This window comes from Grammomys surdaster, unplaced genomic scaffold, assembly GCF_004785775.1.
Source record: "Grammomys surdaster isolate TR1022 unplaced genomic scaffold, NIH_TR_1.0 125606, whole genome shotgun sequence".
Taxonomy (NCBI): Eukaryota; Metazoa; Chordata; class Mammalia; order Rodentia; family Muridae; genus Grammomys; species Grammomys surdaster.
The window spans coordinates 1917676-1932290 of record NW_021620449.1 but is presented as its reverse complement, the minus strand read 5'-3'; the positions used below and the strand labels follow the sequence as shown (position 1 = coordinate 1932290).

Sequence of the window (14615 nt, the reverse complement as noted above, 5' to 3'; positions counted from 1 at the left end):
CTGGCAGGGAGATCTGCCAAGCACCCATCAGGGACTGCCAAGGGTTTACCCTCCCTGTTTTGTCCACTCTATTCAGCAGGCAGTGTCCACATGGAAAGCCATGGCCAGCCTGTCCTGAGGCTAGGGCTTGAATTTAAAATCCTGGATCTAGAATCCTGGATCTCAAATCTTGCTTTAGAATTCTTAGTTCTGGGATTTAGCATTTGGGTTTAAGGTCTAGGTTTGGCATTCCAGGTTTTAGAGTCTGGATTCAGGGTGTGAGTCCCAAGACCTGGGCCTGGGTCCTGGGTGTGGTAGTCTTTGGGGTCTGGGTTCGGACTTGGAACACTTGGTCTCTGGTTTGGGTTTAGGCTTCCAGGTTTCAGCTTTAGGGTGAGAAGTCCCTTCGGGTGTAGGTTAGGAATCCAGAGTTTGAGTTTGGGGACCAAAGGCTGGTGGTTCCCATCCCTTCTACGCCCCCTGCTGGTCAGTCATCACTGGTCAGCTTGTACCTGCACCGGTGCTGGGCAGCCTTACTTCTTCAGGCTGTGATAGGGGCCTCAATCAGTAGCTAGAGAGTGAGGAGCGGTGAGCAGCAGGCCTGAATTGAGTCTGAGTCGGGCCCTGGAAGAGGAAGAGCACAGGAAGTGGGTCTGAGGACTGTTGGCTCCATACCATCCTGGGGGAGGGAGCTCTGCAGGCGTTCAGGAAGCCCCTCCACCTTTCCCAACTCTAACTTTAGGGATGAGCTTAGGAGTTTTTTTCTTTTAGATTTATTTTTATTTATGTGTGTGTCTTCATGAGTGTGTGCCACATGTATGGTTACCCGTGGAGGACAAAAAGAAGAGTTCAGATCCTCTACAGCTGGGGTTTACAGGCAGATGTGATGTGAATTGGTGATAGGGATTAAACTGGGGGCCTCTGCAAGTGTTCTTAACTACCGACCCTCTGGCCATTTATTTATTTGTTTAGTTTTTTAAAAAGATGAGGTTTCTCTGTGTAGCCCTGGCTGTCCTGGAACTCTCTCTGTAGACCAGGCTGGCCTCAAACTCAGAGACCTATTTGCCTCTGTCTCCCGTGTGCTGGGATTAAAGGTATGCACCACCTCACCAGACCTTTAATTTAGAAAAATTCTTTATATATTGAATTACATAAGTAAGGTCTTGTATATCCCAGGCTGACTTCAAATTCACTTGTGTCCCACCTCTGACTCCTGGATGTTGTGATTTCAGGTATACCTTACTATACATATATCAGACATAGCTCTCTCTCTCTCTCTCTCTCTCTCTCTCTCTCTCTCTCTCTCTCTCTCTGTGTGTGTGTGTGTGTGTGTGTGTTAATACCCCTTGAGAGGTGGGTACATTCAGAAATTTGAGACACAGGTTCATCTAATATTTACTGAGGGCCTGCTGTGTACCAGGCTCTGGCAACAGATAACAGTGGAAGAAAGCTCCTGCTGTAACAGGTGTCACTCTGGAAGTGGGGGCCACACCTGAAAGACAGACAGTTGCTAAGGTGAACAGGGGCGGGGATTGGAGATACAGGAAGAGGGAGCAGAGGAGTCTTAAGGAAGCTTTTCAATGGGGTTGACATCTGAGATGAGGGTTTGGGGTGTTGGGAGGGAAAGTGAACTGAAGCTAACTGTTGCCAGAGTCCTAAACAGGGCCACCAGGGAGAGGAAACAGCCTGTTGTCAAGGAATTGAGGAGGGTCTAAAAAGAAGCCATTGTACCCCAGACTTTCCTGCCCAGATCCACAGGCTTCTCAGAAGCCAGGGCCTGGGGGAAAGGGAAGTACGGAGGCTGCCCTCCTCACCCCAGGACTTGGGCACCCTGGCTTGTAATTTTGTCAACTGACTGGGCCATAGCTCAGCCATCAGAACTGGGGGGGGGTCATGGGGGTCGGGGATTCAGACCCCCCCACACTATGGTTCTTCAAGCCCCTCGGGTCCTGCCAGAATCCTGTCTGCTCAGCTGTTCTTTCTGGAGGACATAAAGCAACAGATTGGATCTGCCCATCTGCTCACCATGGGTTTGCTCCTGGCTTTAGCCAACCAATCTCACTGGCAGTAGTAAAGCTGCCTTGGAAGGGGTTGGAAGAGGCCCTGTTGGGTGCTGGGTACCTGTCATAGGGTGGAAGGTACTCCTGTGGATAAGCCTGGATAATGCTACTCCAGGACCTACCAGGGCAAGCTGAGAGTCAGAGTTGAAGCAGAGGCTAGCCTTAGCCCCCATCTGAACTCTGGCAAAGCGAGAAGAGGTCCTAGTGCATTCTCTACATGACCAGAGCTGTCCTATGTATGATGGCACAGGATCAAGACACCTCTGCCCAATCCAGGGAGGGGAAGATAGTACCATGAGGCTCTGACTATGTGAGCTTTTTAGTACAGATCACAGACTAGACCAGGATGGACCTGCTATGCACTTACCATTTGAACCAATTTCCAAGGGATAACAGTGTTTGGGTAAAGAGAGCAGGGCAGGAAGTCTGGTTCACCCCATGTGTACAGCCTCAGCCCTGGGCTTCAGTTTTACCCTGGTAAATGAAGGACAATGCTGTCATCTAGAGTCTGCTGTGCCAAGGGGTGCTAAGGGTCAGCAGGTCTGGACAGTCGGGCTGTACAAAGGTCTTTCACTCTCTATGTCTCCCTTGGGCTGTCTTCCCCTTTGTGGTATTTCTGATGTCTCTGCAGACCCCTCCCCCACTTCTCTCTTTCTCAATACTCTTGCCAAACATCTGGAAGAAAAGTGAAAAACTTATCCCCCCTGCCGCCCTCCCAGCCCCGGATGTTGTCAGATTTCCAGATGTGGGGTTTTCTGCCCTCCAGATGAAGGGAGGAATGTGTTCCAGCCAGGGATGGAGACTCATCCCGGACTGCTATCCCTTCATGGGAAGGCTGAGTGACAAGATGAGGCAAGCCAGAATCCAGGAGGAAGATGGTGGGGTGCCCCAGGTTGAGGCCTTGATACTTTGTCTCAGCTTGAGTTATGCCCTTTTCCATGCCTGAGAAGTCCCTTGGGGCTTAGGGTGGGAGGCACTGTCTCTGAAGTCTCTATCAAAGGCTTCAGGCACTTAAAAATAACCAGGAACACCCTTCTCACCCCACCCCACAAGGCACAGATGCTAGGCGGGAACAGAACCCAATGTGTTTGCAAGATGTCCTCACTCTGCGTTTGTGCTGGAAGGGCCTGATGCCATCTCAGTCTCTCCATTTCTCCAAATGGTGGCCCAGCCAGGCTGTGCCATGTCATAGCCATCTACCAAGGGCAGGGGACCAAGGGAAGTGGTCCCAGGGGCTGGACGCTCTTGCTTGAGCCCTGGGTGGTGGTGATCCTTAGGAGTAGTCATTGAGGGGTCAGAACTGGGGTGAGAGCCTTAGATCCGAGCCTAGGGACAAACTTTGCCCAGAACTTTGGGGTTCCTCAGAAATGCAGGATCCCCTGGAGTAGAAGAAAGCATGGGATAAGGGAGTAGCGGAGTAAAGTTTCAGAGAGGGCAAATGGAGGGGCAAGCAGGAAGGGACAGAGGGTGCAGTGGGTTCTAGGGGTGAGCAAGAGTCTGGACCCTGTAATATGCAAGGGAAAATAGAGACTGGGCATCACATGGAGGAGCAGAGAGACGCCTCTCTCTCTCTCTCTCTCTCTCTCTCTCTCTCTCTCTCTCTCTCTCTCTCTCTCTCTCTCTCTCTGTGTGTGTGTGTGTGTGTGTGTGTGTGTGTGTGAAACCTGAGTCACTAGTCTTAGGAGTTGTAAAAGGAGCTGTTGAACTAGTCTGGAGGACAGTCCTCGAGGGAGTGCCACGTGTGCTTGGGGTGTTTCTGGAGATCCTGGGATCCTGTGAGTGGACTACAGCTGCCTGCTGTATCCAGACACTCATACATCGCTACATACAAACAGCCAGACATAAATACACAGACACTCACTCAGACCCACACAGACACACATGATTGTGAACACCTGGAAACGGGCCCACAGAGGCAAGACACAGGACAGTCTCTTCCTCTAGACCCAGCCAGGCACTGATAGACACTGTACGGGGACACCCAGACAACACATGCAAATGTCCAGAGACCTCCCACCATGCACACAGCCAGGGAAGCCCCTGCCTGAAAAGGTGCCTGGACACAGACTCACACCTACTTCCCCTTGATCTTGATCAGGGTCCTTGGCTACCTAGGTGCAAAGTTATTCAAGATTGACCCTTAGGTCTTTCCAGACCCTACTATGGTGCATAGCATGTGGTACCCACTTTTCTAACCTTTACCTGTCCAAATTTATTGGCTCACAGAAGAGTAGCTCTGTGTGTGTGAGTGTGTGTGTGTGTGTGTGTGTGTCTGTCTGTCTGTCTGTCTGTCTGTGTGCTCAGAGCACAGGCTGAGCAGTGGCCTCTGTCTCCCTCTCCCTCCCTCTCCCCAACAGGTGACTGGGGGAATGGAGCATACTCCCCTCCCCCACCCATTCCTGGGCCTGAACAATGCCCTCTCCAGGACCCAAAATAGCCCCCTGAGCAGAGCCAATGCCCTTTTATGGCCCTGTCCCTATTGTGCATGGTAGGGGTGGGGCTGGGGTCATGAGGTATATGAGCAGAATAAAGCCCAGGGTGGCAGTAGGGCTCACCTATCTTACTCTTCTTCTTTCCTTCTTCCCTCCTCTCTGTGACTGCAGCTCCAATGGCCCCCAAAAAGCCAGAGCCCAAGAAGGATGATGCCAAAGCTGCTGCCTCCAAAGCAGCTCCAGCCTCTGCCGCTGCCCCTGCCGCTGCTCCTGCGGCTGCACCTGAGCCTGAGCGCCCTAAGGAAGCGGAGTTTGATGCCTCCAAGATTAAGGTGAGTGAGGGAGCTGGGCTGTAGAAGGGACAGAGCCAATGAAGGGGTCTCACAGTGGGACCTACCATGGCAGGTAAGGCCCTGGACCCGAGCTGAAGCTGGCAGTTTCTGTGCAGAGGTTAAACAAGACCTGTTTGTTTCAGACATCTGCAGGACCACAGGAGGAGGGAGGGTGGTCAGACAACTGGTGAGACTTCCCTGAGGCTGCCGAGAGGCTCATACATGTTGAAAGTAGAGTCTGGACCAGGAAATGCTTTTTGGTGATTTTGAAAACCGATTCCCTTTGCTCTCTCTGGATTCATATCTTTAGGGACTCCTGGAGCCAGCTGTTCCAAGTCTTCAGGGCTCTTCCTTCTCTGGCTGTGGGGGTTCCTAAGTCCATATCAAACATCCTTAGGTAAGGGAAATCAGGGCCTTGCCAAGCTGAGTGACATCCCTGCCAAGATCACTAAGTACAGAGCTGGCAGAGCCCTCCTGGGCTTCATGTTTAGCTGGGAAAATGGAGGAGCAGACTGAAGAGGGAGGCTTTCTCTGAAAGTCATGCAGGAAACTGGTCGTTGAGCATGACCAAGCAGCACCGGGAGCCTTTCCTGGCCCAGTTGTCTTTCCCAGAGTCTAAACTGGGAGGGAGAGCCATGCCTGCCACCTGTGGCATCCGCATAGCAGCACGCAGCCTGTGTCCTGTTCTCAGCTGGCCAGAGGCCACTGCTGCTCTGGCTGTCTCCTGAGGGGTCTGTGGAGTCCTCTCCACCCACACGGATCCACCAACCCCTGAGTCATTCTTTTAAAAAATTTTTTTAATATTACATATTTTATTTTATTTTATTTTATTTTATGTCCTGACCACAGTTACCCTCCCCCTTCCTCCCAGCCCCTCCCCTATTCCCCTTGAATTTTTTTTTTCCAAGACTGGGTTTCTCTGTGTTAACTAACAGTCTTGGCTGTTCTGAAACTCACATTGTAGACCACGCTGGCCTTAAACTCAGATCTGGCTGCCTCTGCCTCCCATGTGCTGAGATTTAAGGTGTGCCCCACTACACTTGGCCCTCTGAACCATTCTTATGAAGCCTCTATCTGGTCATAAGTCCTTCCCAGAAGCACCTGCCCATGACTGTCCGGTTCCTATCCCAGCTCAGCTCTACCTTAGTTACTCTAATCCTTAGTTTTCTCTTCTGTGAAATGGGACTATAAGCCTCCCACTTACAAGATGGCTGTACTCCAGAGTTGGTTTTCTGCTCCTTTGTCACTACAAGCCCCAGACTTAAGTCCTGGAGGTCCTTGTAAGGCTCTAACTACCTTGGGACCTATGGTGGCATTGCTCAATCTCACCAGGCATTAAGTTGGCACAAACTTATGCCTCAAAAGAGGGCAGGGGTTGAAGAAGCCCTTTCCCCTGCCCTTCTTCCCAGCTAGCACAGAAGAGCAGAGAGCCTTTGGCAAAAGCCAGGGAACCCTGTCTCCCCAGGTTTTCCCATGGAGAGCTCCCTAGGAATGATGTATTTCTCTCAATACTGGGTTGAGCCTCAAACTGGAAGGCTACTCACAGCAGATGACAGGAATGGGGTGTCCTTCCGCACACTCTGCACTATGGAGGTTGGAGGGGGCTCTCAGGTGCCAGTCATGCCCTCTTCCCCCAGCTCCTTTCCCTGGTGTGACCTTGACTTTGGAGGCAGTGACTGCAGTAATAAAAATAGACTGGAATCAGATGAGGAGGGGGATACTGGGTCCCATGAGGTCTCCTGACCTCAGGGCGGCCCCATTGTGGCCTCAGAATGCGACAGAGCCCTTTCTCTGTGCTATTCAGGAGTGTGGGAGCTGCCTTGGGGCCACAGGCAGAATGTGAAAGGCAGGTACGGGCAGAGCTTTGTGGATTAGTGTCCAGCCTTAAGGGCCCCAAGGGGATCTGTGAGGGACGGATGGACACACATATGTGCACAAGCATGCGTACTTGATTACCCACAGACATGCTTCAGTGCTGACACAGCCTCTGGCCTGAAGCCCTATGCTTGCTCCTCCCTTCAAAGTGAGCTTGGTCAGGCTTGTGACATTGAGCATATCCGTCTAGAGCCAGGGGGCTCCAAGGGCTAGGGCCTTTGTTTCTGTCCCCCTCTGCTGTGGTCTGCCTGGTATTGCAAACTGAATACATACAGACCCAAAGCCTTTAGGTTGGACAGGTGTGTGTGTGTGTGTGTGTGTGTGTGTGTGTGTGTGTGTGTTTTGCAGCAGCAGCAGCAGTGTGTCTAAGTAGACAGTATGAAGTCCTGGGTGGTAGAGGCTGTGACCTTCCCATGAGAACAGGCTGACACAGCCAAGGGCCTGAGACCTAAGCTGCCACAATGACCTGTAGTTACTTGGTCTTTGGTCTTCCTTGCAGATCGAGTTCACGCCTGAACAGATTGAAGGTGAGCAGGGTCCTGAGCTGAGGGTAGAGGTGGACCAGGGGTCTCCGATCCAAACGAGTGGGGTGGGATCCCTTGGGAGCATCCAGAGTACACTGTTCTTTCCCACAGAATTCAAGGAGGCCTTCCTACTGTTCGACCGCACACCCAAGGGCGAGATGAAGATCACGTACGGGCAGTGTGGGGATGTCCTGCGGGCTCTGGGTCAGAATCCTACCCAGGCAGAGGTGCTCCGTGTTCTGGGGAAGCCAAAACAGGAAGGTAGTACACCCTGCCCATTCGTGCCAGCCCCAAAGGAGACTGCCATGGTGGGAGGCCATCAGATGTTATGGGAGGGAGACTGCCATGGTGGGAGGCCATCAGATGTTATGGGAGGGAGACTGCCATGGTGGGCAGCATCAGATATCGTGGGAACCTCACTGATCTCCTTCCTCATTTCCTCCTGCTCTTGGGATGAGAATGTAACACCGGCTATGAGACCATGGTGATAGGAGACAATTAGGATGGGTCTGCTGGACCTTGGCCATTAGGGATGGATCCTGGCACCAGCCAGAATCCATGCTGGTACAAGGTTGATGCAGGAAACATGGTTGCTTGTTTTTTACCCTATCCTAGCCTTCCCAGCATTCCTTTGTGAGTCTTTGTCAACTTCCCTCATCTTGGCTGCTTGCTTGACTCAGGAAGAGTGACACCCATTCCCTCACCATTGTACCAAGAAAGTGTCTGGCAGGTTCCACTGTGGGGCTGGACAGACTAAGGTCTATAAGAAATGAGACCAGGGTGTGGTGGCAAATGTCTACAAACCCAATAATCAAGAAGTTGAGGCAGGTGGGTCAACATGACTTGGAACCAGGCTAGGTTACATAGTGCCAGGTTAGCCTGGGCTATAGGATGAGACTGTCTCAAAAAAGGAATGAGTGCTGGGTATTTTTCAGTTGGTCGAATAGTCGCCTAAGCTTTCTCAAAACTGATCTCTGGCACCACATAAACAGTGCAGGGCAGTATGTGTTCAAAGTCTAAGAACTAAAAAAGATGTAGTATATACCTCTAATCCCAACACTGAGGAGATAAAGGCAAGAGGATTGCCACAAATTTGAGGTGAGCCTGGTCTGCATGGCAAGTGTCAGGCTGGCCTAAACTATGTAGTAAGATCCTGGAAAGAGAAGGGGGGAGGGGGAGAGGAGAGGAGGAGAAGAGACCAGAAGGGAGGGAAGGGGGGAGGAAAGGGAAGAGGAGAGGAGGAGAAGAGAGGAGAGGAAGAGAGGAGAAGAGAAGAAGAAGAAAAGAAAGGAAGAGCATACTTCAGACTTCACTCAAGATAGCAAAGCTCTATGCAAACCCAGAGTTCCTCAGAAGACCATCAGGAGCCTCATGGTGGTGGCATGGTTTGTACACAGCACATGCATCAGAGTGCTCAGGACCATGGGAGAAGAATGACCCCTCAGTGTTAGGCACAGGGGACGTTATACCTGTCTGTCCTCTAACCTAGGACTGTCTGTCTGCAGAGCTCAATTCCAAGATGATGGATTTTGAGACTTTCCTGCCCATGCTCCAGCACATCTCCAAGAACAAGGATACTGGCACGTACGAGGACTTTGTGGAGGGGCTGCGGGTCTTCGACAAGGAGGGCAACGGCACAGTCATGGGTGCAGAGCTCCGTCATGTGCTGGCCACGCTGGGTGAGGAACATCTTCTCCTCTACCCATCTCTTTCTCTGGGATGTCCTAGGGAAATTCTTGTGTACCTTGACCACAGGGCCCATGTCTCATCTGTGAAATTGGAACAGACAGAATGATAGTTACGGTGTCTTGGTGGCAGGGGGGAGAGATACCATTTAGGACTGGCTGAAGGAAAGTTAGAAGAACCAAAGTTATGACAGGAACAGCCTTGGAGACAGGGCAGGAAAGTTCACCGGGATTAATAGTTCTGGTGTGCATCATTTTCTGTGACCAAGGAGGTGAAATACTTGCAGTATCTGTGGCCTTAGGTACATCTCCACGGTTAGGTGCCTGGTCACCTTACTCCTCAAAGCAACTTTTTCTTGCAGAGAATATATATTGAGCAATTGCTGTGTTCAATCCTACTCTGGTTCGGGGTTCGCACACACGTTTGTATGTGTGTGAAGAGGTGGGGGTCACCACAGCTGGGACTCTGCCAGTGAACAGCACAGCTGCGGCTCGCCTAGCAGGCCAGAAGCCCTGGGTTGGGTCCTCAGCACTGTGGTGCATGTGTTTGGGAGATGGAGGCAGGAGGATTAGAAGTTCAAGGTCACTTCCAGTTACATAGCCAGTTTGAGGCTAGCCCAGGATGTGTGAGATCCTATCTCAAATATAAAAGAGAAAGGAAATAAAAAGAAAGAAGTTTTCAGACTACAGAGCAGGGAGAAGTCTCTCAGTTGCTTCCACAGTCACCTGTCAAGGTAGCTCTCCTCCATGGGCCCCCTATGACCTCAAAGGGCCACTACAAGAGACTGCTATCAGAAGGCAGGGGACTCCTGCCATCCTAACGGAGGCAGAAGACAGTATATACAGGAGGATGCCTGTTTTCAGAGGCAGTCCCAGGTCTCCACCTCAAGGTCCTGTACTTCTGGATCTATGATTGATTATTTCTGGTCTTAGAAACAGGGGTGGTGGCCAGCCATAGCCTTGAGAACAATGTTGCTATGGCAAATGCACCATCTAGAAGGATTTGATAAGTTCCCCTCACTTAGTCACGTTTCTGAGTAGTGAGACTTAACCTCCCATCCCCGCCAGGTGAAAGACTGACCGAAGATGAGGTAGAAAAACTGATGGCTGGTCAAGAAGACTCCAATGGCTGCATCAACTATGAAGGTAGGCTCTGCAGGATGTGAGTCTTCTGGGGAGGAGGCAGGGGGACTCAGCTCTGTGAAGCTTCTGTGGAGGAGGGGGGATACAACTCAGTAGGTGGGAGTCTCTTGGGGAAAAGGCATAGGGACCCCATTCAGTGGGGGCAGGGATCTTCTGGGAAGGAGTCACATGCCCAGCTCCGCCCCTGGCTGCCCCACTGACTCCCATCGTCCCATCCTCCCTTTCCTTCCAGCTTTTGTGAAGCACATCATGGCCAGCTGAGCCTCTAAGGTGAGACCCCCCCACACTCTTTAACACTGCTGCTGTCCGCCACCCCATCTCCATCACCAACTCCAGCTCTCAGTTGGTGTTCTGCTATCATGGTCCAGCCCTTCCTCCATAACCTGCAGCTGCCTTTGCTTCAGGAAGCCCAGGGCAGGCCAAGCTGGGGACATCTCATCTCCAGACCATGATGCTGACGCCATGTCTGGAGCTTCGGGAAGGAAAGGAGTGGCCCAGACTTCTGCAGATGGTCCCAGAACACTCTGTGTGTGGTTGTCTTTCCTGGCCCCTGCTGGGATGTGCTTGCCTGCCTGTGATTGCCTTTCTGTCTCCACTCCATGGCTTTATGAATAAATGATTTCCTTCCTTCCTTCCTTCCTTCCTTCCTTCCTTCCTTCCTTCCTTCCTCCCTCCCTCCCTCCCTCCTTCCCTCCCTCCCCCTCTCTTGCCCTCCACCTGTCCCTCTTTCCTCCTCTTCTTTCTTTCCTCTCCATTGCTTTGTAGCTCACCTGTCCATTCTATGGTGTTGAGCTAAACAAAGCCAGCTCCCCTTCCTTTGTTCTTACCCCACAAATGCCTTTGGGAGATGGCAGCCATACTGGCTCACTCAACACAAGGACACCACTGAGAGTCTAAGAGTGTCATCTGAGTAATTAACTAACTATAAATACAGGCCACTGGCCCTGAGCCACACATGTCACAGAAGCCTGAGCTTAGGTCCAGTGCAGGGAATAATAGTCTGGTCTGAGTGACAGTAGGAGTGGATGACAGGGCAAGACACCTTGTCCCCAGGCCATCAGAACTGAAGGAGCGTCAGCCACCAGCTTGACTCTGATGGAGATATTGGGATGTTTTGCCTTGCTGGGGTGGCACGGCTTCTACCAGTGGTTCACTTGGCCCAGTTTCTCAATGGAAGTTATGGCTGCATAGACACAGTAAGAAGAGGCTTCTGGAGAAGATAGCCTTTATTGGTGAGGAGTTGAAGCAATACCTTGTGGAGAAGTGCAAGGCTTGGAGACTAGGAATGGAGGGGTCAGAGGGAGATTGGGCTATACAGGGCTAGGAGAGCCCATAGAGCCAGAGGTACCCAGGAGCTCAGGATAGCCTCATCAAGGCTCATTTCCATGGCTTATTATATGTATAAGTATGTCTGCATACAAGGTCTAGATGTGGGTGTTCTAGGGCAAGCCCTAAGGCCTGTATGAACCAGGCTACCTGGGAGTGTGGTGTGGCAGGGGTGGGGTCTGAGTGTGTACAGATTGTGAGTGTATGTTGACACATGTGTAAGAGAGAGAGAGAGTGTGTGTGTGTGTGTGTGTGTGTGTGTGTCACAGAAGTCTGTTGAAGCCTTTCAGTGTGTTAAATCATTTAACCTTACACTAACACCTGCTGTATGTCAGACTCTGTTCCAGGCACTGGGGACATAGAGCTGGAGAGAGCAGTGCAGAGCTCTGTTTGTGGAGCCCACACAAAGCAGACAGATGGCAGACTGCAGAGGGTCAAATAACAAGGAAGGCAGAAGGCAGAGAATGCGCTGAAAGCTGGAAAGAGCTAGAAAACACTCTCTCTCTCTCTCTCTCTCTCTCTCTCTCTCTGTGTGTGTGTGTGTCTGTGTGTGTGTGTGTGTGTGTAATGTGTGCATGCACACAAATACATGTGCGTGTGAACACACACACACGAGCAAACTTGGGAGCATGGTGACTGAAGGGCAGGAGGGAGTGGGGAGCTGGTTGGCTTGTAAATAATGAGGCCAGGGATTATATGAGAGGGTAAGAACGTGACAAAGATTTGAAGGACAGGAGCTAATATTCAGGGTATGTAAAGAACTCATATAAATCACTCCCCAGGAAACAATCTGATTAAAAACTGGGCCAGAGACCTGAGCAAACATCTCTAAAGAAGACAGACACAAGCAGGCGTGGCAGCACGTGCCTTTATCCCAGCACTCAGGAGACAGGTGGGCTGGGACTGGGGCTCAGTGGTAGAGTGTGTCTACAAGGCCCAAGTTTCAATCTCCAAGACTAAAATAAACACTAAACTAAAATATAAAAGACACATCCATTGGGGCTAGTGAGATGGTTCAGTAGATAAAGAGGCTTGCTGCCAAGTCTAATGACCTGAGTTTGATCCCTGAGAGCCACATGGTGGAAGGAGAGAAACAACTCCTGAAAGTTGTCCTCTGACCCCTGCTGTGGTTGGTACATATATAGACAAATGTGCTTTTAAAAATTGAAGATATCCAAATAGCCAATCATCCAGCAAAATGGTACCAAGAATGGAACTCCTCTACCACCCCCTGCCCCGTGCTTGGCATCTGTTATACCATGGAATGGTATACTTAAAAAGATTAATTTATTTTTATTTTGGGTATATGAGTGCTTCGCCTGTATGTGTATATGTGTACTGCGTGGATGCCTGGGAGCCATGGAGGCCAAAAGAGGGAGGGCATCAGATCTCCTGAGCCTGGAGTTATAGACGGTTGTGAGCAGCCATGTGGGTGCTGGAGACAGAACACTCATTTTATGCAGTAACAGTAAGAGCTCTTCACTGTTCTCCAAAGCCATTATTCACATGATCTATCTATCCATCTATCTATCTATCTATCTATCTATCTATCTATCTATCTATCTATCTATCCAGGATATCACTAATTATCAGAGTAAGGTAAATCAAAACTGTAACTCTAGTATTTGGAAGGTTGAGGCAGGAGGATTGCTGGGCATAGTGAAATCATCTTTAAAAATGACTAAAAAACAAATCAAAACAGAGCAATCAAACAATACACTACAACACCCATCCTTTCAATAGAAAATAGCGTGTTAGTGAGAGTGGGGAGAGATGAGAACCTTGTGTATCGGTGGGTGGGTAAAATGAGGCACCCATTTTGGCAAGCAAAATGTTATACGCAAATGCATGCACACAATAAAACCAGGGTTATCGCTTGGCACAGTTCCAGTTCTCAATATATGCTCCCTCAAATTAAGGATGGGATCTCAAATATATAATCTATATCCATCTTTTGGGCAGCAGTGTTCACAGGTAGTCCAAGCTGGAAACAACTCAATGTGGACGGATGGACAAACTGCCATATAAACATATAAAAGAGCATTGCAGCTCTGAAGATCAAACCCATCTGCAAGGCAAGAACCATTCAACTGAGTCCCCCAGTCTTTTCTTTCCTTTTTTAAAAGCAAGACTTGGGGTTGGAGAGATGGCTTAGCTGTTAAGAGCACTGGCTGAGCTTCTGGAGAACCTGGTTCAGTTCCCAGCATCCACATGGCAGCTCATAGTTGTATGTAAATCCAAGATCTGACACTGTCATATAGACATGCGTGCAGGCTAGACACCAATGCACGCAAAAATAAAAATATATAATTGTTTTTTTTTAAAAAAGAATCAAGACTCATTAGGTTGTCCTGACTGTCCTCAAACTTGTGGTGATCCTCCTGTCTCAGCCTCCTCGGTGCTGGGATTACAGATGGGTATCATCATACCTGATTTAGTCTTACAAGGGAAGAGAATTCTGGTACATGGGTGACCCTGTACAGGACTACGTTAGGTGACTTTAACATTTTTTCCTGCTTGTGAGGTCCACCTTGGGCATCAGTCTTGAGAAAGAAATGTATTTCTTTTAGTCAATTCCAGGCAAGAAGTGGTCCTGTTGCCAGGTTACCATATATCAGTGAGGGAGGTACATGTGTCCTACTCCAAGAATGCCTGCCCCTCATCTGGTACCTCTAGATCTCCCTTAAAGACACCCCCCATCTGCAGTCAGTGCTTTCCTTGACCTGGTGGGGGGAGGGAGAGAGCATCTCACGTGTTTGTCCATGTCACAGCAGGCCTTGCCCCACAGGGCTTCCTGTGTCTATAGATCAGGCAGGGGCATCCTAGCCTGTTGGAGGTGAGTCCTGGGGACGTTGCATGTGGTTTGGGTAGTGTATTAGTCACTACCCTTCTTGCTGCTGTGAGAAGCTACCTGACAAATGTAACTTAAGAAAGTAAGGGTTTATTTTGGCTCATAGTTTTGAGACTACAGTCAACCATTGTGGAGGAGGTATAGAGTCACTGTTGTGAGGTGACTAGTCACATTGTATCCCCAGACAAGAAGCAGAGAGTTGAATAGCTGTGTTCCATTCTCCTCTTTTGTATTCGGTCAAAGACTCTGGCCCATGGAAGGTGGCACTCAGCTGCTGAGGGACCCTTCACTGGGCTCAGCATCATCTAGTACATCTAGTCGTGGGGACTGTGTGTGCATTTTGGTATGTCCCCATGTGTGTGCACGCATGTGCACGCCTATGTGTATATATGTGTGCTTGTATGTATG

General features: G+C 50.2%; 1 protein-coding gene across 2 annotated transcripts; it reads left to right on the top strand.

Annotated features, from left to right (window-relative positions):
• The first annotated feature begins 4588 nt into the window (after positions 1–4588).
• Positions 4589–10669, top strand: Myl3 (myosin light chain 3). 2 transcript variants are annotated; one of them, XM_028787107.1, is made up of 7 exons: positions 4589–4803; positions 7178–7205; positions 7314–7463; positions 8708–8881; positions 9956–10033; positions 10263–10300; positions 10439–10669. In XM_028787107.1, the coding sequence occupies exons 1-6, from the start codon at positions 4648–4650 to the stop codon at positions 10289–10291; spliced, it is 615 nt and encodes a 204-aa protein (XP_028642940.1). In that variant the 5' UTR covers positions 4589–4647; the 3' UTR covers positions 10292–10300; positions 10439–10669. The 2 variants fall into 2 exon arrangements, with proteins under 2 accessions (XP_028642940.1, XP_028642939.1); XM_028787106.1 differs by having other exon boundaries at positions 10435–10669.
• Positions 10670–14615: the final 3946 nt, after the last annotated feature.

What these genes read in the sequence shown, in the direction of transcription:
- Myl3 (XM_028787107.1), top strand. Translation starts at nt 4,648, where the DNA reads ATGGCCCCCAAAAAGCCAGAGCCCAAGAAGGATGATGCCAAAGCTGCT. An exon ending in TTGATGCCTCCAAGATTAAG is followed by an intron (nt 4,804 to 7,177) that starts GTGAGTGAGGGA and finishes TCTTCCTTGCAG; the next exon opens with ATCGAGTTCACGCCTGAACA. An exon ending in GGGGAAGCCAAAACAGGAAG is followed by an intron (nt 7,464 to 8,707) that starts GTAGTACACCCT and finishes GTCTGTCTGCAG; the next exon opens with AGCTCAATTCCAAGATGATG.